We start from the raw sequence: 25,683 nt of genomic DNA, 5'->3' as shown, positions 1-25,683 counted from the left end.
TATAGAAGCACTTTGTAGTTCTACAATTACTGACTGTAGTACATTTGTTTCTCTGCATGCTTTGTGAGCCCCCTTTCATGCTGTTCTTCAATGGTCAGGACCACCACAGAGCAGGTATTATTTGGGTGGTGGGTCATTCTCAGCACTGCAGTGACACTGACATGGTGGTGGTGTGTTAGTGTGTGTTGTGCTGGTATGAGTGGATCAGACACAGCAATGCTGCTGGAGTTTAAAACACCTCACTGTCACTGCTGGACTGAGAACAGTCCACCAACCAAAAACATCCAGCCAACAGCGCCCCGTGTGCAGCGTCCTGTGATCACTGATGAAGGTCTAGAAGATGACCGACTCAAACAGCAGCAATAGATGAGCGATCGTCTCTGACTTTACATCTACGAGGTGGACCAACTAGGTAGGAGTGTCTAATAGAGTGGACACCGTATTTAAAAATCTGATCCACTCATACCAGCACAACACACACTAACACACAGTCCTGTGGGGGTCCTGACCATTGAAGAACAGGGTGAAAGCAGGTTAAAAAGATGTAGAGAAACAGATGGACTACAGTCAGTAATTGTAGAACTACAAAGTGCTCCTATGTGGTAAGTGGAGATGATAAAATGGACAGTGAGTGTAGAAACAAGGAGGTGGTTTTAATGTTATGGCTGATCGGTGTATACTTTCACAGTAGTGTAAGTAACACTACAGATTGCGTTATAAAAAACCCCTTTAAGTGTGACTAAGCAAACAGCCCCATGACGACGTGCAACAGGATTTAGGAGGATGAGGGTGGAGTAAATGTGAGTGAGTAAGTTAGTGACCAGTATAAGGATATAGCAGCAGCATAACCAGCATAAGGAACCATTACAGTTCAGTATCACCGTTACTGTTCCACTGCAGCTTGGTATCACTAAAGGTAAATGTTTAATGTACCTTTGTTTAGATTATTTATTATTAAGTAACGTCTTATTAAATAAGCTCTAATGTAATAAGATTTTCGGTGATAATCCATCGATCTCGGCTGTTATGATGTAAACTAACACTTTGGTTGGGTGTTAATTTAATTCTGAATAAATCGTGCTGTTGTTGGAAGTTGAACGCACGGTTTGTTTACGGTGCGTTTATGAATAGCCGCGTTGTGTCTCGTCCTCGACTGTAATTCGGTTATTTATGGAAAATGTGATTATCCTCCACTTCTAGTAAACTTTATTAGCCTTATGAATGTTTCCTGCCAGTCATGAATCCTTAAATTGAACGTTTTTAATAATAAAGAAGAAACTTTAACTCGGTTTGTGAGCTGCACTGTGTGAGGTTGGATAGGGGATTTCTTTCCACAGGTAGAAACGGTCGGGTTTAACCAAAACATGGATTATTTCAAGATGGTGGACACTTTTAACCCTTCATCTGGATGTGGACTCTATATTAATACTCTATTTTGTTCTGAGTTTGACTTAAAATAGATATAAACTTAAAAAGGCAGAACGGGGTGGTGGTTGTTATACTGTTGGCACTAAGCGTGCTACGTTCGCTTTACCCTGGATTTCTGAATTGTTTAATTTACAGCCACTTGAACTGTGTTCAAGATACATAATGAGTAAGACTCAGCTGAAGCTTCTATTGTTTAGTCTCAGTTTGGGCAGCAATAGTTCATGAGTATTTGTATATTCCACATGATATAGCTGTCAACTGTCTGCCTGTGTGCACAAAACCACCTTGGCTTGACCCATGGTTGATAAGACAGCCCTGAGTTCTCTAGAAGGAATTCCCCTAGTTCAGGGCTTGTTTTGTTTCTTGTCTGAGGTCTGAAATTCAGATCATAACAGGAGTTCAGGTTAAGCCGCTGATTGTTCCATTTTTTGTGGTTCATTTCACACTAGGAAGAAGGAATTTGGAATTAATTTATTACCTCTGGACTTCCACACCTCAAAGCGTAAACAATATGGACTTTATGGTCTTTACTGAAGCTTGACTGGTCCAAAAGATTTGGATGTTGACTGATGTGACATAAATCTCTTTAAAAGAATGACTGCAACGTTATTTTGGCTTCTCATCACATGAGAAGACAGTCCTTGGTTCCTAGAACAAACTGGCTGTCTGGCTGAACATTAACAGATCACGAGTTGGCGTATAGTCCACCTTACAGATGTAACCAGTTGTAAATAAATACGTATGTCATTAGAAGAAGAAGAGCCACAGAGCAGGTATTATTTAGGTGGTGGATGATTCTCAGGAGTCAGCACTGCAGTGACACTGACATGGTGGTGGTGTGTTAGTGTGTGTTGTGCTGGTATGAGTGGATCAGACACAGCAGCGCTGCTGGAGTTTTTAAATACCGTGTCCACTCACTGTCCACTCTATTAGACACTCCTACCTAGTTGGTCCACCTCGTAGATGTAAAGTCAGAGACGATCGCTCATCTATTGCTGCTGTTTGAGTCGGTCATCTTCTAGACCTTCATCGGTGGTCACAGGACGCTGCCCACGGGGCGCTGTTGGCTGGATGTTTTTGGTTGGTGGACGATTCTCAGTCCATCAGTGACAGCGAGGTGTTTAAAAACTCCAGCAGCGATGCTGTGTCTGATCCACTCATACCAGCACAACACACACTAACACACCACCACCATGTCAGTGTCTGCAGTGCTGAGAATGATCCACCACCTAAATAATACCTGCTCTGTGGGGGTCCGTGGCCATCGTACGGCGCCCCTGGAGCAGAGAGGGTTAAGGGCCTTGCTCAAGGACCCAACAAACAGTGGCTGCATAGCAGAGCCTGGATTTGAACCGCCAATCTTCCGGTTGATAGCCCAAAGCTCTACCCACTAGGCTACCACTGTCCCTTGGCATTAAAAAGTAGATTAATTCTGCTTCATTGTTGTTGACTGCTTGGGCAACTGTGTTGTTATGACATCAGGTGCCTCACACAAGGTTGAGTTTCCTAGTCGGAACTAAAATTTTGGCGATCTTGTCCTAATCAGAGGTGGAAAATTCCATTTCGGACATTCTGACTAACATGATGTGAATGGGTGATGCTGTTTAAGGTTTAAATTGTGTAATGTATGACCTCTGTGTGTTCGACTTATTAAGGAACTTAGGAGTTGTGTAATTAACGACCTCCACACAATCTTTTAGTTTAACTGAGTAACTTTGACCCCCTTTTTGATAGATGAAGGACTGACCTGTTTCAGAACTCACTTATTATGGAAGTTTATTAACGGTCAGTTAGCGTCTGTGTCTTTTAACCTTGCCCTGTGTTTACATTAGCATTCAGGCAGTCAAGACGCTTCACTTTTGTGTCCTTTGGTTGTGTGGTGAGCTGCTGTTGAGTCATTACTGTTACTCAGTTTACACTCATTTTACTGCTGTAATAAACCCTAAAAGGAAGAGGTGGTAGAGGTTCTTGGGAAATCTGGATAACTTGATGCTGTAGTGCAGTTCTAAGGAATTAACTGGAGCGAATATAAGAGGCGAGAGCATTTAATCCAAACATTCGAGATATTGACAGCGAACAAACCTGGTATAAGTATGTTTATATAAGTATAAGGCTTCTTTTATGTTTGGAGAGAGTGTGTTCATCTCCGCACTGTCATGGCTAAACACTATATGGACAAAAGTATTGGAACACCACTTAATTATTTTTAAATTCATGTGTTTCAGCCAAATCAATTATATAAAGGAAACAATATTCTTCCCAATTTGCAGCAACAGTTTAGGGAAGACCGTAGCTCTATAAAGATCTACATAGAGCCCTGACCTCAGCCCCACTGATCACATGATCACATAAGGCTTTCCTGGTCATCATTAAAGCCCAGTCATACAAATCAGCTCTTTTGACTGAATGGACACTAATCCCCACAGAAATACTTCAAAGTCTTGTAAGAAGCGTTCTTAGATTGAAGGGCTGGAAAGATTACATGGTGGGCATTTTATTTTAATAAGCTTATTTTAATAAGTCAGGTGTCATATACACTGGGCAGTCATATATACTGGGCAGTTGTAGCCTAGTGGTTAAGGTACGGGTCTAGTAATCCAAAGGTCGCTGGTTCAAGCCCCACCACTGCCAGGTTGCCACTGTTGGGCCCTTGAGCAAGGCCCTTAACCTTCAATTGCTTGGACAGTATACTGTCACAGAACTGTAAATGCCTAAAATGTAAATATAGTGTATTTTGTAGAAAACGATACTCAAAATAGTGTTTGTTTACACGTCTGTACTCGTTTCATTTCAGAATCCGAACTAAAGGCACCATGGCTTTGGACGGTGGAATGAAATGTGTGAAGTTTCTGCTTTTCTTCTTCAACTTCATTTTCTGGGTAAGTGTTCACCCCTTTTAACACCTTTCACCCGGTTTAGTAGTTTTACTCCAGCTACAAGTCTGGGAGCTTGACGGCTAGCACGTGCTTCCTCCTCTCCATATAAGGACGGTCATTAGTTCCTCAAACACGCCGCAAGCATGACAATGCCCAAGTGTTGCTCTGATCGAAAGGGAAAACATGAATGCCATCCCTTCCACCCAGAAACAGGGACTACTAGGCTCTTCTAGACTCCTGGGTGAAATACACAGTGTTTAAACAATAAGGCATTTCACCACTCATGAGCCCTGGATTGTTATTATTTTGAAGGACTACTAATTTATTACATTTCTTACATTATTAGCTGTTTCCTTTAGCTTTCCACCTTTTCACCTTTTCATTTATAAGCAATTAGTCTGTTAGTCTGAGTATTTACACATAATATCCACACCGCATTGCAATTAATCGATTCGAGTCTTGATGACGAGCTATCATGACTTCTTACAGATTACTCTGAGCAGATCTCATGGACTATAGGGGATGTTGAGAAATTAACAAAACCACTTCCCCTTTTGGATGTGATGAAATGGTTGCAGTCAGAGTTGCTGGATGTTGTAACTGATTTACTGAAAGAAACACAAACTGTTTAAAAAAGCAGATCAGACTAAACACAGATAAAATGTGAATGAGGGATCGTGTGATACATGAGCTCGGCTCACTACTGCTGAGGTCTGGGGATTCAGGGTTCGAATGTCAGTGGTGCTATTGTCCGGTCGGGCGTCTCCATGGATGTGATTGCCTAATGTCCAAAGAGGGTGGATGGCGGAAAGACCTAGCAGTTGGGAGGTGCATTTGGCAGTGCGCTCCCAGCGACGGCCCCATGTAAGGGTACCGTATGGTATAAATACCTGTGCTTGACTACAATACCATTGTGTTTCATAGATTTGGTAATTTCATTTAATTAACATGAATGGTTTATCTAAATGAGTCATTTAGATGTTAAAGCTTCTTCCAGCCTGTGAGGGGAAGTTACATTTTACATCTGAAGTGAAGCAACGCAGACCAGCTTCCCTATAGAAACAAACAGGAATCCACCACGTCGCCCGTTCTGTTCAATTCTGCTTTCACAGCCGCGTATTTGTAATGCAAATAGAGAACACATGAAGCTCATGCAGGCGGCCAGTTTATTTTTGGGTTATTTACATTTTGTTTAATTATAGAATATCATCACTCAAATACAAATGTATTGTTCAGTGAATATGCTAATATTTGTTCTAATCTAGTTGCGTCACTGGTGCTTGTATAGTCTTGTTTTCGCAAATGGATTAAGGAACATTACCTCTAACAAACCCCACTGTGCTCCTCTTCTCTAGCGTACACTTCTGTTTGCCTATAGAACACAGTTAAATAGTGATCAAGGTGTTTGGTGTACATTATACTTAAAATTTGGCCTTCAAATACCCACATTTCCTGCATTACTATGATAAATTAGGTTTTTTATCTGTGATTCTGTCCGTGAGGCTCTTGGGTGGCACAAAGGTCTATTACACTAAGCCACCACCACCCCGAGATCTGGCTGTGAATCTCAGCGCTGCTACACAGACTTGATTGGATTCTGTGTGAGGCGCTGCGCTGGATTGCCAGCCAGCCCAAGGTATTCCTGCCTTGCCTTGGGTGAACTGGACCCATCGCAGCCCTGACCAGGGTGAGCGGATGATGAAAATGAAATGCCTCTGTCTGTGTTGTCCACAATGCAGATTTTAATGCACATTTCTGAATCTATTCCACTCTAACCTTCAGAAAATATGTGGACAATCTTATACGACATGAAAAAATTGATTAACACTAATGGTCCGTTATGGGTTATAAGAATTCGGAAACGTTGATGTTCCAGTACCTAATAACGTGTCCACCAATGTGCAGCTTAGGGTGTCGGTGGGAATGAATTCAATTCAATTCAATTCAACTTTACTGTCATTATACAATACAGGGTTGTACAGTATAACGAAACACTGTCAGGCTACATCTCCAGGGCAGACAATGAAAGACAATAGTGCAAAGACAATGGGGGAGGGGATGGGGGAAGTTACCAAAAATTACCATACATAAGGTGCATAGACAAGGTGCAAAGACAAAACAAGGTGCAAGAACATAAGAAAATAAGAGATGTCTTAGATTCATAAAGCACCCATGTTTTTTGGTGACCTAGACAGTATTTGAATTTATTTAATAAAAAAAAATACATAGATCAAGAGAAATCAGACTGATTGGAAGCATAATGTATACACCTAGACATTTTCCAATGTCTTTATCCCAACACCATCAGCAAACATGAGAGATTGATGTGAGAGGCAGGACCACACTGTTAGACACTTCTGACACACTAATTACATGGTAATTAGCAGTTTTGATACGGAAGGTTGCCAGATCTTTGAATACCAAGTAAGACATGATCTGTAAAGTTGGACCTCCTGAGTCTGATGCAGCGTCGAAAGCAAGAATCACCGGCTGATATACTAAGTGCAGCTCGGCTTCCTATTATCGCTGTTTGCATGGGTGTTAGTCAGCTGATACAGTGGCAAAGTGCAGCACCTCGCCCACGCGGCTGTAACGACGCACCTCCTCTTCCTGTCGAGATCTGATGATATTCCAGTGTGTAAACTGTGCTCGAGTTTTATTGTGGCGGCTCGGTGGGTAGCACTGTCCTGGGTTCGATTCCCAGGCGGGGCGGTCCGGGTCCTTTCTGTGCGGAGTTTGCATGGTCTCCCCATGTCTGCGTGGGTTTTCTCCGGGAGCTCTGGTTTCCTCCAACAGTCCAAAAAACATGCAGTCAGGTTAATTTGAGACACTGAATTGCCCTATAGGTAAATGTGTGTGTGTTACTGTGTGCCTTGCGCCCATTGAAAAGCTGGGATAGGCTCCAGCACCAGAAAGTGATTGAGTGAGTTTTATTGTCATGTGCAGAGTAGAAACAGCATTTACACTCTAGAATGAAATTCTTACTTTGCTTGTCCTTAAGGCAGCAATAAAAAAATAAAATAAGAAACTAAGACAAACTAGAACTAACTACTAAAACTAAACCAAATTACTACAACTAAAAAAAGCTAAAACTAATAACTGTAATTACTGTACAGGATGAAAATTTCTGGTAAACCTGGACCCACTGTGACCCTGAGCAGGTTAAAACGGTTGATGAAATAAAAGGAATGCTAACCAATGGAAGAATGAATCAGCATTCCTTTACGCTGGGGTTTTTTCCTAAGTGTGTGGGAATGAGAGTGTGATGTAACGGCGTGACTGAGTTTCCTGAGCTGTCGTGAGCATCATGTGATCGTGTCATGTGAGGATTTAAATTTTTCCAAAGGCACTAATCACAGATTCTATCTGTAAAAAAAGAAGCTGAAAAAGAACTGCCAACAGCGGTGTTTATTACAGACGCCCAGCCACTGCCTTCTCCTCTCGTTTTACTTTTTTTCTTTCCATCCTGGAACCTCTTATCACTTATTTATATTTTCACCGAGTCACACCAGTTTCAATATTTGAATATCACACACACCCATGCCAAGATACAACCGTGCCGTATCGGCCACGCCAGGCTGACACATCTGTACTCAATAAGAAGTGTGAAGTGCCAGATACCCCGTCCATCAAGCATCTGTTAATCGAATGTCCCGGATACACGCACCCGACAGATGCTCCGAATATTGAAATCGATCGAAGGAAACATTTAAACAAGAAAATGCCCAAAAAGTGCTCAGATTCCTGACAGATACGAGACTGAAACTGAAAATCTAAAGCCCTATAGTTAAGGATTTTTAAAGAAAAGAGCCACAGTTCACTGCAGTCATTAAATCACACTTATAAACTGAATGATAGAATAAATAGAAGCTACAACACACTGCACAGCCGACCTTAATAGTCGAATGTAAACCTAGAACGTCCAGCGACGGTGTGAGGCCTCATGTTCTGTCTCATTTATTTATTTATTAGGATTTTAACGTCATATTTTACACATTTTGGTTACATTCATGACAGGACAGGTCATCAATTCACAAGTTTAATATCAAACACAGTCATGGACAATTTCGCATCTCCAAATAACCTCACTTGCACGTCTTTGTACTGTGGGAGGAAACCGGAGCTCCCGGAGGAAACCCACACAGACACGGGGAGAACATGCAAACTCTACACAGAAAGGTCCCGGACCGCTCCACCTGGGGATCGAACCCAGAACCTTTTTGCTGTGAGGCGACAGTGCTACCCACCGAGCCACCGAGCCACCCCTGTTCTGTAGCTGCTGTACACTTCGACATCTTGGACATTTTTACCAACCGATTGCTAACTGAATTGCCGTAGGATTGCTAGGACGCCTCATAGTGCAGATTAACTAATAGGTAGGCTTTATCCTGATGTACCCTGCCATAAACAGAACCTCAGTGTAGCCACAGTGTTACAAACTCAAACAAACAAACAATTAATAAGCAAAAATAATAAAAAACCTATTTCAACACAGATTGGAAGCAAACAAAGGAACACACGAGTCTGTATCAAGTTGTTTCAAACCAGCTAACATTAACCACACTGATATGAAGATTTTAAATACTGTACATATTTCAGATCTGTGGCCCTTCCATTCACGCTTCATTCTTCTATTCTTGACCACACCAAATGCTCAGCAAAGCTGCAAATATTTGAAAAGGCCTTTTAGCCTGGCTGTGTTTGTTTTCCACAACATTAGATTAAGATAATGAGCAGTCAGGAGGGTAGGTAGCACCTAGGTGCACCAAGACGTTGCATTACCTTAAAAAGAGACAGTTATGAGTTTGGGAAACTGCATCAATTATGAAAGACGGCAGATATATTGAATACAAGACCAATAAAACTACCATAAAACACAGATTCCTGCTGTGAAGATCATAAATGTGATAACATGGCGTTATAAAAATGAACAAAAGACAGCAGTCTGGCTGTGGCCCAAACCACACTAAAAGACACGGGGAGAACATGCCAACTCCACACAGAAAGGACCCGGACCGTTCCATCTGAAGATCGAACCCGGGACCTTCCTGCTGTGAGGCGACCCTCTACAGTGGTTGTAACATGGCGGTTTTGACTTGCTATTTAAAGCGTAGTTTGTCGCCTGCTCAGCTTGCGTGTGAACAGTCGCAACACATCGAGCTACAGAAATGAAAAAAAAAAGCCCCTTATTTAGGTAGCGTGTTTGATACGTGTGTTTTGATACAGTCTCAGTGTTTCACAGTTCGTGTGATGTGAAACTAAAACAGCATTTTCACCGATGTACAGATAAATACGGACGAGATCTTGAACTTATGAGTTAAAAACGTACGTTCACAGATTTTACTGGTGTGATGTTTGTAGTAAATGTGTACCGAGGTGTGTCTGGCGGAGCTTTCCTGATAACTAAGAAGGATGTGACAGGTCTAAAACACAACTCCTTTAGCAAATATGTGGATTAAGCTGCTAGAATAATGAGGAAAAACGCTTGTTTTTATTTACTCCACCTCAGATGTGCATAAAAATATGATGTATTTATAAACACGTAATGAAACTCAGTTAAAAGAGGAAGTCATTGTTGGCTTGAAAACATTCAGTCATTGTTGGTTTTACCACCAGTTTATTCTGGTCAGGTTTGTGGTGGGCCTGAATAATTGGGTGAAAGGCAGCAAACACCCTGCACAGGTCGCCAATCCATCACAGTGCACACACACACACACACACACACAGCTATTTTTGCAGGTCCAGTTGTCCTGATTGCACGTCTTTGGACTTTTGGGAGGAAACCCACACAGACACAAGGAGAACATGCAAATTCCACACAGCCTATAGAGCCAATACTACAAATATAAATGAAACTATTATAAAATCATCTGTAAAAACCATAAAATAAATGTTCTATTTGACCTCCAGCACACTTTTGTTAGCTGTCAAAATAATGATGTACAATAGGTACTGTAGCCTAGTGGTTAAGGTACTGGACTAGTAATCAGAGGGTCGCTGGTTCAAGCCCAACCACTGCTAGGTTGCTGCTGTTGGGCCCTTGAGCAAGGTCCTTAACCCTCAATTGCTCAGACTGCATACTGTCACTGTAAGTCGCTTTGGATAAAGGCGTCCGCTAAATGCCAAAAATGTAAATGTAAACCACACCCGTTGCTAAAAGGTGTGCAGAATTAGGTGTAGCAACAGTTTGGGGAAGGTTCTGTCCTGTCACAGCATGACTGATGCCTGATACACAAAGCAAGTACAACACAGACATGGTTTCTCTCTAACATCAATGCTTGACCTTACAAATGTTTTTCTTTGTTCTTTTCACTAAATTGGGACAAATTCCCACAGATGCACTATATAACCCCATGGAAAGAAAGGTGGAGGCTGTTCTAGCTGCACTGGGTTCTGAAATGGTGTGACGTATTGGACTTATTTTGGGGAGTTCGAATCTTGGGCAGGGCTCTTAAATGCAGAACCCACAATCATGCCTTACTGTGAACTTAGCCATGGACTGGACGCATATCAGTGCACCCCTAGTGTCGGTCCCAAGCCCGGCTAAATAGGAGGGTTGTTTCAGGAAGAGCATCTAAAGGAAAACTGGACTAAAGCAGTCGAGCTGCTCGAAAGGAAAGCGAATGATCAGGTGTCCACATTCTTCTGGCCAGCGTATGAGGAAGACATAATATACAGTAAATAATAATGTACCAAAATTACCATCTAAATAAAAATACCATTGTTGGTAGCTCAGTGGTTAAGGTACTGGACTAGTGATCTGAAGGTTGCCGGTTCAAGCCCCACCACTACCGGGTTGCCACTGTTGGGCCCCTGAGCAAGGCCCTTAACTCTTAATTGCTCAAAAAATTTGTTCACTCATAATTGTAAGTCGCTTTGGATAAAAGCGTGTACTAAATGCAGAAAATGTAAATTGTTCTTCACTGATACAGAATTTTGATTACCTGTCCCTCCTCTGTTCTTGGCTTTTTTTTATTTGTAGTTTTTTATCAGTTCTAGACTGAAGCTGCTACAGTAGCGCTTAGATTGGTCCACCAAGATCATGGTCAGGGGTACAAATACTTTCGACCAGAGTTTTTCCATATTTAAAGTAATGAAGTATTAATACATTGTGTGGACTGGAAGTATATTAAATAAAAAGAAACGTGGTTGAATACCTGGTTCCCTGTATTGTAAGCAGTTCATCTTTAGTTGTGTAGGGTTTTACTTTCGCTTCTCTGTGATCATATTCCACATTTCTCGTGTTCGCTCCGCTTCAGCACGGCGGGATTATCTGATTTATACCCGGCGGAAAGTCGTTTACAGATAGGGAAACGCTCTGCAGCGTGTGATACGCTTTATTACACTATGTACTGTGTTCATGTGTTAAGTGCTTCTGAGGACGTGTTGATCCTGGTGCTTTTGTTGTGTCTTTGACATGCACAACATTAAAACATCGAGTTTGACCTTTAAATTGTGCAGAATGACCTTGAATCCCAGCCACTCGAGTTTACATATTTATTTATTATTTATTAGGATTTGAAGGGGATGTTTTACACTTCGTTTAATTCATGACAGGACAGGTAGTTACAGGTTACACAAGATTCATTAGGTCAAGGCCAATGTTGTATCTCCAGTTCACCTCACTTGCACGTTTTTGAAGTGTGGGAGGAAACCGGAGCTCCCGGGAGAAAGAAAGAACCCGGACCGCTCCACTTGGGAACAGAACCAAGGACCTTCTCGCCGTGAGGCGACAGTGCTACTCACCGAGCCCTGTGCCACTCCTTTTAAGTGCATAAGGGCAATGATAAGCCTAAATCCCAACACCTGTGTTGTTGTCTTTTGCTCCCTGTATGTACTTTATTTTCAGGTGGCGCAGTGGTTTATTACCCTATTCCACCACCACTGGGTGTGGAGCTATTAGACTGCCGGCCGTCTATACAGACATGATGAGCTATGTCTGTTGGCTTATTCCTGTCCAGGTTGTTCCTGCCTTGTGTCTAGCGGTGGGTCTGGTCATAAGGCAATAGGTAGGAAACGCCCCGGACAGGCTTCCAGTCCATCACAGGGCACACACACACATTTACACACACTTAAAGCAATTTTGAGTACATTTGGTTAGCCTGACTGCATGTTTTTGGACTTGGGAGGAAACCGGAGCACCTGGAGGAAACACGGCGCAACCGTGTCACCCTCGAATGATGGACTAGTAATCAGAAGGTTGCCGGTTCAAGCCCCACCTTTGCCAGGCTGCAACTGTTAGGCCTTTGAGCAAAGTCCTTAACCCTCAATTGCTTAGATTGTATACTGTCACAGTACTTTGACAGTACTGGATAAAAGTGTCTCTAAATGCCGTAAATGTAAATGAATGATCATGTGATGATTTTTCTGATGTTTCTTGGATTCTCTCTCTGTGTGTGTTTGGGTGTGTAGCTGTGCGGTCTGGCGCTCATTGTGGTGGGAATTTTGGCGCTGACATCCATCAAGAGCATTCCAGCGCTGTCCGGCTCTTCGGCCCCGGTCGTGATCATCGTGGTGGGCGTGGTCATTTTCTTCATCGCCTTCTTCGGCTGCTGCGGAGCCTGGAAGGAGAACCACTGCATGGTGTCCACGGTAATCTCAGATACATTTTTACTTTTATTTTTACGTTTTACGAATTTTAACATGCTTATTAGTTTAATTAGCGACTTTCCCTGGTGACCTGCTGGATTTACGACCCCTGCAGGCTTAATTATTTTCCTAAATGATGAATTACCATGTGGCTCGAGCAGGTCGAGCGGCTGAAGATACTTAGATTAGATCTTAGTAGCACATATAAAAGTGATCCTGATTAGAAGTGAATGACAGACTGCATGTGATTATTTATTATGTCGTTCTTTGTCAAGTATGTGGAAAAAATGATCAGATTTGGGCCCTTTTTACCTTTTTTATAAGCATATTATTATTAAAACCTCACCTCTTATTATATAAGGTGATAATTTAATAAAGAATGTGTATACATTCCTTCTGTTTCAGTTTTATATAAGTTGTCCTGAACTTATAGAACTATAGAACTATTTATAGCGAAACATACCAGTAAGAGGGGTCACTTTAACAAATTTGCTTTCAGAACCAAGCTAGTAAAGTTTTTAGCTTCATAATTTCTTATAAACGTTAAATTTAGCAAGCTAGCTAGTGTAAATACTGCATATGACCCCCCATGCAGCTACTACAGTAGGTCCACACTGTGTTAGCCTGACGTGTTCTTCTCAGCAGGTATTGACCCCCCTAAAACTAGGTTCCCACTGCTGGGGACCCCAATGGCGTCCAAGGAGGGTGTATATTCGCCTGACACACACTCCCTCTGATGTGCGTGCAGTCCGCTAATCACTTCTTATTCTCCCATGAGGTCGGCTCCATGTACGGAGAGCCACGCCCCGATCTCTGCACTCCTCCACTTCTGTCTGGGCGCCCTGGGCAACCAAGGTAGCAGAGCTGAGATTCGAACCCGGGACGTCTCCATGCATCCTCTTATTATCTGATTTATACTGGAGCTCTTTTTTTGGAAGGGATTCCAGGATTTGGTTTTGCTTCCGTGTTGACATTTGCAGATCACCATACATTCGTGTACGTGGTTTTGCATAGACCACTGAAGTCGTGCGTCATTCTGTAGTCCTCGTTATGCCCATATTCGGAGACCCGGGTCTAACTCAGATTTCCTGTGGGAAATTTGAACGGGGTTTTCAAAAAATCGACTCTAACGCAACCTGTGCTGAATAAACATGTTCAGAACCCTGTACGTTTTGTCCTGTGTACATTTTTCTTCTGTACATCACTGGATCCCCTGAATTACGAGGTTGTTAAAGGGTCGTAATACTAACAATGCTACACAAAAGCTAATGCTACTGCGCATTAATTAGACGTCACTGAACTACACCAATCGAATTGACTGAAAGAGCGGGCCGCTTTCTACTTGAATGTAGCTAGCTACTAAAAATATCAACCAAAACGTGTGAATATCACTCCACTGTAACTCTGGTGAATCGCGCTGCTTCGTGTGGTTATTTAAGAGGCTTATTAAAGAAAAAAAAAGAAACATTAAGAGGCTTCCAGTTTAGTGACGTCAATTCAGTGCGCAGTAGCATTAGCTTACATGTAGCAATATTCATATTTTGACTCTTTAACGACTTCATAATTCAGAGGATCCAGTGATAATAGACAGAAGAATCTCCATAAAACAAAACGTAACAGCTTTGAAACATTTTTTATGACTACAGGATGCGAGAGAGGCAATTTGTGATATTTGTCATATTTCCCATTCAAAATTTCTCTTAGACCCGGGTTACCAAATATGGGCATAACAACATGGCGTGGCCGACAAAATGACGACACGACTTCAGTGGTCTATTGCTTCACACTTCTCTGTAAGTCCCGGCCTCTCCCACTCAATGATTGGTCAATCATCAAACCCAACGTGCAACCATTGGTTGAATCACTTTTCAATAATTCTATTCGGTACAATGACAGAAAGCAGAAGCTCACGTAGTGAGTGTAGTGCAGGAACAAAGTTTAGGTAAATAGAATTATTGTTTTACTCTGAGCTGCAGAACATTTTAAAGACTCTGACTCTCTCTGAAACTTTGCTTACATTTCCCCCTTAAAAAGTTAAATAACCAACACTGGAAATGTTTTAAACAACTTTCAGAATCTCAACCAACTGGTCCGACCGGATACTTTAGCCTCACCGCTTGTGTTTGTGTCTCACTTGAGCGTAACCAGAGATGGCTGTTTATTCTTATTACTGTAGGGCTTTTTGTGTTTACATAAAGCAGATGACTGACTACACAGCCACTGACTTGTAGGACTTTTGGAAACTTACAAGCAGGTCCAGTATTATAATCGTGACATTTAATACATTCTAATTGACTTGCAAATTGTGTGTGTTTCAGCCTGCACACACTCGGCATGAGTGTTTACGCTGGTTTATCTTTAAAGGGAGCAGGAAATTGTTTTACATCACAAATATTTGTTACTGACATTTCTAATGAGTTATTTCCCTAAACAGGAAAACGAGCCATCACAGGGGCTCAAGAATTTATTATTATTTGTTATTTTTTTACTTGTAATAAAAAACTTACTTTAGTCTGGGTTCGAATCTCCTCTGGCCAGCCAGCAGCACCGCTATGATTAGGAAAGGGGGGTGGATGGCCATAGCAAAGGATTTTCACCCTATCCAAGGTATTCCTGCCATGCACCCAGAGCTTCTGGACCTGCTGCGACCCTGACCAGGATAAAGCAGTTGATAAAAATGAAAAGAATCCTACAATGGATAGGCATTGTTTAAAACAAGTATGTAAGGATAATGCCAGTGGAGTGTACAGACACTGTCGAATCACAGATTGTAAGATTCACTCACAGTCTTGTGTAAACTGTGTTTTCAGTTAAATATATACTGTCCTTAAAATGAACCAGATTTAAAAAGATTTAAAACTTAAATGTATGTTTTACTTTGTTCTGAGAAAGGAAAGTGTTATGAGTTTATTAAATATATCAAACAATTTTACATTTTCCCCCAATCCTCATGACTGTGGAGGGCTGTGACTAATACGCCCCCCTCCGACATGTGTACAGTAGCCGACCGCTTCATTATCACCTGCAGACGAGTTTGAATGAAGATCCGCATTGCACACGGAGAGTCTCGCCCCGATCTCCATTATCCCCCGTCTTATTCTGCATTCGCCATCGATTAGCCAGCAGTCATAAGAAATCCCCTCTGACAACCACACCCTCGGACTGTAGCAGAGCTGAGATACGAACTCAACCAGACTTCGCATATTTTGTTTTTAGAACTGCTCACAGATTTTAATCCACTGTGTTCTGCCTTGCTACAGCCAATCAAATTTTTTTCAGACACGTAATATTACAAACTTTTCCGGTGCAAATTGCCTGCAGTTCCTCGTTTCTACCAGTGGGGTCGCCAAATACCCACGTCTTAACAAGCTGCGTATCGCGTCTTTAAATGACAATTTAAAAGTGATTTTTATTTAATGCTGTCACATATTTTTAAGTATTGTACTTAAACTAAGCAGCATTCGAAGAAAATATTTGACTATTTCTGCACTAATAACATTTTTTAATAGAAACATATAGTTTCTGTATTGCACAAAACACTGCACCCTTTAAACCCGTAATGGGAATTGCACATGCCAGTGTTTACAACATTTACAGGTATGAATGTGTGGAGAGAGTGAGCTGTGTGAATAAGATTGTTTTTATTGTATATTTCATGCACTGCAAGCATCTGCGTAACCAAAAACGAATTCCTTGTATGTGTGAGCATACTTAGCCAATAAAGCCTGATTCTGATTTTGACTTTGCTTTTAATTGCTCCTCTCTAGTTCGCTGTCCTGCTCTCCATCATCATCCTGGTTGAAATCGGAACAGCCATCGCTGCTTACATCTACAAGGACAAGGTAGGAACATCATTAGCATTACAGACATGTACTGGCTCCATGTGAACCTCAGTCCAGTCCAAATGAATTCACTGAATTAACTGAAGGACTGAACTAAAGAGGACAGGAACTTCTGTATAAGTGAGGTGTCTTTTATATATATATTATAATATTTGTGAATGTTTTTTTCCAGCTTCCAAAACTTGTGGACGAAGGACTCATGCCAATGATCAGAGACTACAATACTAATAAGGAATTTCAGGCGGAAGTGGACAATCTACAGAAGGAGGTTCGTCTCCCACACGCTCACAGCAAACATACAGCATGCAGTTTGCTTTTAGCATTCAAGTAAATGTTAGGAATGTAATATCTTGTAATAAATCACTTCAATTGTCTGGAAAATAATGAATTGTTCATCCAGCTTTATCCAGAATTTAAAGAAAATGTATTGTTGTAAAAACCTTTTCTATTTCTTATAGAAAAATGCTTGTTTTTACGTGACATTACTGTGTTGATTGACATCAAGCTTTTTCTGTTGTCTCTTCTTTGTGAGAAAGTTAATTTGCTTTTAAATTAGTCTAAAATTTGCCAAAATTTTTTGTTTACAAGAGTCTTTGGCATCATTTTCAGGGACTTTTATTAAGTTTCATTCCAGTAAATAGCATCATAAGTCTTGCTGGAATTTACACTCAGGCTTACGTTCACACCTACTATCTTTCTGAATAAATACAGTTTAATTCCTGTCTAAAAATAAGCATTCATGTGCGATTGTGATTGGCTTCGGTGTAGCTGCACTGCTGTGGACTGAAGAACTCCACCGACTGGAAGAATTACACTACAGACAGCATCACCGTCCCCGACTCCTGCTGCAGGAACATCACCAAGAACTGTGGAGTCAAAGCCATGAACGACAACACAAAGATCTACACACAGGTGAGTGGAGAGAAACACTCGGCTCTTTTTCTTTTCCTCATTTGGATTTATGGATTTCACAGAAGTTCTAATTACAGGAGCATTTAAAGACCAATTTAAATTTTAAACACTTTAGGTTATCAGGTTTGTTGTATGCGTCTACTCTTATACATGCCAAATACCTGTTGCTATCAAACACGTACTGAATGAATGTCCTAAATACTTACAGGAACGACAATCTATAGCAACACCTGAGCCAGAATGAAAGCAATCCTCAATTTCCTGAAAAATATTGATCTAAAATATCTAAACAAATGAATTGTCTTGCGATTTACTGAACTGGTTTATTTCTAAATCTCTCAATCTATTATAATGAATGTCGATATCTGATTATTATCCCATAACCCTCATGCTGCACCCTTGAAGGGCCCTTGAAAGCGGACCATTTGTTTTCGTGCTGCATATTGGATGCCGTGGGTCTCTTTCATTCTAATCAACTGCTTTATCCTGGTCAGGGTCACGGTGGCTCCTGTTTTCTTGGAAACACTAGGTGCAAGGCAGGAACACCCTGGTCAGGGACTTAATCCTTTTTTCCTGAGACATGGCCAGTCGTGTCTGTGTAGACGCCCAGTTGTCCAATAGCACCGCTGACATTTAAACCCGGATCTCGGCAGTAGTGAGCTGCTGCTCCACCTGAGCACTTTTATTTAAATATGTTTATAAAATACAAGTCATGTAAATCAGAACCTTACTTAGGTCTGTCAGGAGTTTGGCACGTTCTTCACACATTTGTATGTATTTCCTCTGAGGACTCCAGTGTGACGAGTGTGTATATTATGTATTTGCTCTGTAGGGTTGTAGCTCTGTTATTGAGGAGGCCCTGAGGAAAAATATTATCTGGGTTGGAATAGCGGTTCTGGTTATCGCCTTCATCGAGGTAGGACTGGAATTTTACGCAACACAGACGTACAGTCATACGTGTGGTTTTACATGAACGCTGACCTACTTTACTGCTTTTCTCTAGATCATGGGTGTGGTGTTCGCCTGTGTGCTGATGAGAGGGCTTCGCAAAGGCTACGAGGTCATGTGATCCCTCTTTTGGAACCCCCCCTTCCTCCCCAAAAAATAGTGCTGACCATTAATAAATGCCTTGTTGTTCAGCCAAATTTTAAACCATCTACATACAAAAATGTGCATAAGTGCCTGGATTTCTGCTAAAACAACAAACTAAATATCCATTTAATCATAGATATTCATAGGTAAGGGGGATTTCTGCCCATATTTTTCACGTGATCTTATATATTTATAGTTTTAATGGCATTCTTATACTTTTAGATATCTGCTTCTATGTTTAGATATATTAGACACTGTTGTACGTTTATCAGTGCATATATTTTACTCTCAGCCTTGTAAGTGAAGCTTAATGCTTAACAGAATGTTAAAAAGACGATCAATAAACTTTTTCACTTTTCCCTAAGTGTTTGTTTTGAGTTTTAATTGAAACGTTTAATGATTATTTATGAATAGATTGACTGGGGATCCCTGATTGCATTAGTGGTGGGTATATTGCTGCTCACGCCTCCTCCGACCCGCGTGCAGCCATTAACGGAACCCATGCACTCTGCACAGGTGCTTCTCTATCTGCCAATCAGGGTCCTTACACAGCGTTTGAAGACCCCAGCCACGTAGTCCGGTCATCCCGCCCTAGCAGGACCGTGTCTGCTGCAGGCACTGCAAATTGTGCCCACTAGATGGTAGATGGTATCCAGCCGACTGGTTTCGAACTGAAGTGTACAGAATCTCTGCGCTGGTGTGCTAGCGGAATATCCCGCTGCGCCATTTATGCTGGGCTCTATTAATAAGGATAACCATATGCCGAACCAACTAGTCCCACCAAGACCAATTCACAGCCTCACCGGATTCTGTATGATTTAGAACTGTTTAGGGTGGCACGTTGGCTCAGTGGGTAGCACAGTCACCCTACAGCAAGAAGGCCCTGGAGTTTGCATGTTCTCCCGTGTCTGCGTGGGTTTCCTCCCACAGTCCAAACACGTGCAAGTGAGGTGAACTGGAGATACAAAATTATCCATGACTGTGTTTGATATTGAAGACTTGAACTGATGATTCTTGTGTAAGCAGTAACTACCTGTTTTGTCATGAATGTAAACAATGTGTGTAAAACATGACATCAAAGTCCTAATAAAATACAATCAAAACAAAGAATTGTATAGAACGGTATTTATTCAGGACGTGCACCTATATGGACAACGACTGGCTGTGCAATATAAATCTCCACATGAACTCGCCTCATGCAGGTGAAAAGAAGCGGTCGGCTACTGCACACGTATCTGTGGATTCGACTAGAAAAGGAGGAAAATTAAAACAAAAAAGAAATGTTATGGACTGGATCCAGTGCTTTCAGTTACAGTAGCCTAATTACCACAGCGACACAACTTCCTGTTATTGTTTTACTGGAATCTGTTGTTTTTCTTGCCATCTTGCAAAAATCAACACAATTCCCACACGTCCTTTTGATCGTTCTGCTCGCGTCAACAGATACGGACATGTTCCTAACGATTAATAACACCACCACTGATCATTTACAGAAGTTCCCCTTGTCTCAGGATGTACCGGCTGATTCGGGTGTGGCTCTGGCAGGTCCCTGATTGCAGCAGCCGTCGTTTTGTTTATAGTTTGTCGTGCTCAGATGTTTAGTGCCGATGGTAAAAGCAGGTCTTATCAGCTGCGTGGGAGTTTGGGGTAGTTCACTGTCAGCAGCATCATACCGTGGAGATACAGCGAGGTCTCCGATTCTGTATGAGAACATCGAGAAAAGAAAGCAAAGCTTAAATAATACACATATGTCGCAATCCAGATGCACGTTTTCCACCGTATTTGCAGGGGAGTTGATGCATCACTCACGTTTAAGATGTGCGGAGAACTGCAACCATTGTGAGAGCCAGTCACGACACTGAGCAGGACTCAACTTCTCCACGTTCAGCCCTCTCAAATAACAAGCCTGAAATAATAATAATAAGATAGTAATAATTAATAATGTTTTTATATGGGGGGTCACATTGCAATTCACACTAGTAATTAAATACAGGGCGCTTGGGTGGTGCAGCGATAAAGTATGCTATACAGTGGTAGACTAGTGGGGAGAGCTTTGAGCTATAAACTAAAAGGTTGAGAGTTCGAATCCCAGCTCTGCCATGCAGCCACTGTTGGGCCCTTGAGCAAAGCCCTTAACCCTCTCTGCTCCAGAACGGCCATACAATGGCTGACCCTGCGCTCTGACCCCTGCTTGCAAACAAGCTGGGATATGTGAAGAAAGAATTTCATTATACTGTACACGTGTATATGTATACATGACAAATAAAGGCGTTCTGTTCTACTACTGCTGAAATCTGTGGATCCAGAGTTTTAATCTCAGCTGTGCTATTGGCCAGTCGGGCTTCTGCATGGACACGATTGGCCATTGTCCGAGGGATGGGGTGGCCGAAACAGCCCAGCTATTGTGAAGTGCACTTGGCACCACTTAGAAAGCAGGAATAAACCCTGGACATGGTGACAATCCTTCCCATGGCACCTCACACCTGCCTGTTTACTTTTTCCAACCAAAGGGGCAAAAAAACAACCTTGTGCATTTTTAAAAGGTAGGGAGGAAGCAGGAGAACTGTAAAGTAAGTAAGTAAAGTCCTCAGAGACTATACCAGAGATGAGATTAGAACCCAAGTCCAAAAGACCCTGAAGATATGCAGCACTTGCATTGTCTCCTGCACTCTTGGAAGGATGTAAAGTGATTACTACCAAATATGGGTGCTAGAGTAGCGCAGTTATCCATGACGCTAATACACCACTGCTGTGTAACTCACTTGAGGTGCACAAACTTTTGCATAAGACCGTATTTACTTATATATTTGGCCAGTTAGTAGAAGAACAAGGTAGATGTGTTTAATAAAGTCAAATGAATGTATAAATGACTAAAGGATGAATACAAGAGACTCTCTCACCTCTTTAAGCTCCTCGTCGTTGAGCTGGTGCAGGCCCAGGCGGATGATGGCACGATCCAGCAGCATGAGCTCTATGGCATAGCCGTTTAAGCGCGTACCAATCCAGAAGGCTGGTAGGCGGCGTGTTAGGAAGAGCAGAGGGCAGAGGCGTCTCTGACAGCAAATCCATGATGAGCGTGACGAGAAAACGAGCGCTCGTTAACTTCACTGCATCAAATGTGTTCTGGAATTAAATCAACAACTTATAAAAGTATAAACTAACCATCTGATCTGGATCCATCCGTCTGATCCCGAGTGGAGGTCCTGAAAATAAAGTCCTGACCGCATGGAGGTCAGAGACAACCGGGTGAGCGCCACTTTGGACCTGGAAACGGATGCAAACATTCAGACACAGAGGGGCACCACCCGACACAGAGGGGCACCACCCGACGCAGAGGGGCACCACCCGACGCAGTGCGACAAACATTTTAAGGGCAGGAAGCACATCACTTGGATATAGACACTCACTTTAGTGCAGAGTTCCAGCAGACGGCTCTTCAGTCGTTCATCTGTAAGCTGCGACGCTGCCGTCTTCAGTCCGGTGAGCAGCGGCTGATGGTGGCTCGCCCTCTGTGCATGGTACACTCCCTGAAACTCCACCAGCTGCTGCGGGGACCAGAAGTGCCGAATCAGGAGCTGGCGAGGGTAAAGGTACCTGGTAAAACCGTGAGGGAATAACCAGGACGTCAGGACGCTCGGTCGGACACGGTGCTTTTATGCTAGATGAAAAACGTTCTTGTGTTCAGTTTACATGTATATTGTGGCTTCAAGCTGAATTCGATACTCACATAAGAACAAAGACGATGTAGTTGGCAAATGGAGGTAAGGAGATGATGACCAGAGGAATGGCTTTAATCATGTCTCTGTGGAACTGTCGGAACAAAGATGTATTATCTCGATACAATACACTTTACCTTTTATCCATAACCACCTAATTGCAATTAATTAAGATAATCGTGATCATCTGGATTATTTGCAGTTAATCAACAGTATAGTTTTAGCACAGACAGAATCAGCTTAACATCACTGGACGAGCTTACTTTCGGGTTCTTTTCCTATACTTCTCATCCTTCCGCTTTTGTTTGTTTATTTATTCGGATTTTAACATCATTTTCTACACTTCGATTCCATTCATGACATGACAGGTAGTTACTTTTTCCCATGATTCATCAGTTCAAGGCCAATTTTGTATCTCCAGTTCACCTCACACGTCTTTGTACTGTGGGGTTTAATCCGGAAGCTCTGGTTTCCTCCCACAGTACAGACACGGGGAGAACATGCAAACTCCACACAGAAGGGACCCCTGACTGCTTCACGTAGGAATCAAACCCTGGATCTTCCTGCTGTGGGGCGACAGTGCTACCCACCGAGCCATCGTGCCGCCCTTTTTTAGGGTTAAGAAAGCTGCTGGTGCTCTGCTGTGTGTTTTGGTTGTATGGACTGATAAATCTTCACACAGTTTCACACTGATTATTAAAATACAAATTTTAATTAATTTAACACTTTTAATTAATTAATGTAGCCACAGCTTGTTATGCAGGTTTAAAGGGTTCCATTAAAAAAGCACATTGTTTAACACATTGTTATATGTAAACTTATAACTGAATATGTATAACTGATGTCAATTACAGTACATTTAAGTACTCTCTGAGTAAATACTACAACCATAAGTGTGTATATAGATTGTGTATGTCTGTGCTATATGTGATAATAATAATAATAATACAAGTTTTCAGGTTGTCAGGGGTTATATTACTCTAGGTTTACCATCCACCCTCATGTTTAATGAACCGCCTTCTGTTCTGAATAACTATACAGGATGCCCAATTTTCGTTTTGAGCAGCTCTTTGACACCCCTACAGGTAAATATGGACCATCTGATAAAAGGACGAGAAATACTGTAGTGGAAGCACCACTCCACCCTCTAATTTCAGTCTGCTGTACTGCAGGTCACACCTGAGCTCTGAAACTAGAATACGTTATGCTTTGGTTTGAAATGAATATCATTGTTATAATACAGCTGATCCAGGTAATATTATAAAATTTTAACACAAACCGCTGCCAGGTTGTTAAATGTTATAAGACTATATCGACCTGACCGCTGGTTAAACATTCTAAACATGAACCAACAACATTCTACAGCTAATTCATTAGGGATCAAAATTGTGATCAAACAGAATGAAACTATTACTGTAACTCACCTGTCTAAGCTTCTCCATCTCACGGTAAGGCAGCTGATGGAAATCCATGCTGTTTTTGATCATGTGAATTCTGATCCTGTGCACGGCCCTGGCGTCCTCAAAAAAGTGCCGAAACCCTACAAAGACGTTTCAAACCATTTCTGAGAGACTAAAAGCATTTACATGGTGATCTACCTCTCGTGTACACCGCAGGGTCTGGAAAAGTTCAACCTAAAACTAGAAACTAGTGTATATGTGCTGGGAAACTTAATAAGGGAACTGTCACAGCTGGCATTTGTAAAGGTGGAAAGTGTCAAATGTTTTCTTGGAAAAAAAAAGAGAGAGAGAAAGAAATAAGCAACTACTGAGCTTAATCTGCTTTCTAAATAGACAGTAGTTGTTATACAGCATTATTAATACATAAAGCATAAATGCAGTACAGTATGTTAGATCTGATCCTTTTATTCTCAAATAAAGGATTTTGTTCTGTATTTGGAGCCACTATGTGCTTAGTTTTTTAATTATTTAGATTTTCTGATTTGAAGCAATTTAAAGACAGCTTAATACTCTGTAAGTTAGTTTTCTCTAATTTATTAATTAATTATTTAGAAAAACTCAAGATAAAGTGATAAAATTGTTTACATTCTAACACTATACCAAACTGTCATCATGTTATTATTGCAAAACATTTCATTGTTGGATTGTTAATCACACAAATATATCAGCATGTAACCAGCCTCTAACTAAAGTAAAAATATATCGAACAAAAACTCCTACGTTTTTTCTTATACCCTCTTATTGGGACCCTTCTCTCTCCGTTCCTTTCATTTGGAAGAAATTGTATTTGTAAATGTGCATGTGTGTATTATGTGACATGTGTCTTAATAAAAAGTTAATAACAAAAAAAAAAAACTCCTACGTTCCTGGTCATAATATAAATCCTGGACATAATTTTATGTCACATTTTATAAAAATATTGACCATTTACCATTTAGGATGGATTTTTCTATGAGGACCATTTACATACAAGTTACTAAAATGTGAAGTCAAATTAAAATATAATAATATTTTGTATATGTTGTATGTTTTATAGAGGGAGATCTTAAGCACCTCAAATACAGAAATGTTTTCATATCCAGGCTCCTGACAATGGATAGTGGTAAAACTTACCTCTCATAAATGTGTGATAGAGGACATAGAAACGAGGAAAGCGCCGCTGCAGAAACTTCTCGTACTTTTCACTGGCCCATTTCAGTCTTGACACAATGTTCTGGCCAAGGCCGTACCTCGCTTCCGAAGGTGAATACTGCCTAATTAAACATAACCTACAAAACATATGTGGAAAAATACTGGTTGCTGTCTGATCACAATAAACTTTATTTATTTGTTAATGTAATACAAATGTAATATAATTAAACATTAAATATTTGGACTACAGATAAAGCCCTTCAAGGTGGAACTAATTATTACTTCTTGTCAAACTGGAACTAACCAGCTGGTAATTATTTAAACTTTATATTGGTTTTTGGTGGTTATTCATTTAGTTTTTTTACTATATTGGAAACGGGATCACAATGTAAAGGGTCCTAATGATCTGTTCCTATCTAGACACATTTGGACATTCGGGATTTAGACTGTGTCTGAAAGGAATCTAGACAGTGACTGAGTTATGGGAATATGTAAAATTCTTACCTGTTATTTATTTACAATACCTACAAAGAAATGTGATGTATACATACTGTATATTTATGCATTTATCGGACACGTCACCAGTTATAGTTAACAAGAAATGAAGAAAACATGCCATAAAGCTTTATATGACATT

The 25,683-nt window shown here is 41.2% G+C and overlaps 2 protein-coding genes across 2 annotated transcripts; one reads left to right on the top strand and one right to left on the bottom strand.

Moving 5' to 3' along the window:
* Nucleotides 1-807: 807 nt before the first annotated feature.
* Nucleotides 808-19,103, top strand: cd63 (CD63 molecule). The gene is made up of 8 exons (XM_063015005.1): nucleotides 808-916; nucleotides 4,223-4,307; nucleotides 12,717-12,896; nucleotides 16,661-16,735; nucleotides 16,908-17,003; nucleotides 17,504-17,647; nucleotides 18,480-18,563; nucleotides 18,651-19,103. The coding sequence occupies exons 2-8, from the start codon at nucleotides 4,242-4,244 to the stop codon at nucleotides 18,714-18,716; spliced, it is 711 nt and encodes a 236-aa protein (XP_062871075.1). The 5' UTR covers nucleotides 808-916; nucleotides 4,223-4,241; the 3' UTR covers nucleotides 18,717-19,103.
* Nucleotides 19,104-19,849: 746 nt separating this feature from the next.
* Nucleotides 19,850-25,104, bottom strand: letmd1 (LETM1 domain containing 1). The gene is made up of 9 exons (XM_063015004.1): nucleotides 25,029-25,104; nucleotides 23,880-23,995; nucleotides 22,467-22,549; nucleotides 22,147-22,333; nucleotides 21,902-22,003; nucleotides 21,640-21,792; nucleotides 20,549-20,645; nucleotides 20,258-20,439; nucleotides 19,850-19,986 (listed from the first exon to the last, which is right to left on the bottom strand). Exons 1-8 carry the CDS (start codon nucleotides 25,033-25,035, stop codon nucleotides 20,366-20,368), a joined length of 819 nt encoding a protein of 272 aa, XP_062871074.1. The 5' UTR covers nucleotides 25,036-25,104; the 3' UTR covers nucleotides 19,850-19,986; nucleotides 20,258-20,365.
* Between the last annotated feature and the right edge of the window lie 579 nt (nucleotides 25,105-25,683).

The sequence above is a fragment of the Trichomycterus rosablanca genome, chromosome 19 (assembly GCF_030014385.1).
Source record: "Trichomycterus rosablanca isolate fTriRos1 chromosome 19, fTriRos1.hap1, whole genome shotgun sequence".
NCBI classification, from domain to species: domain Eukaryota; kingdom Metazoa; phylum Chordata; class Actinopteri; order Siluriformes; family Trichomycteridae; genus Trichomycterus; species Trichomycterus rosablanca.
This window is presented reverse-complemented; position numbering and strand designations above follow the sequence as displayed.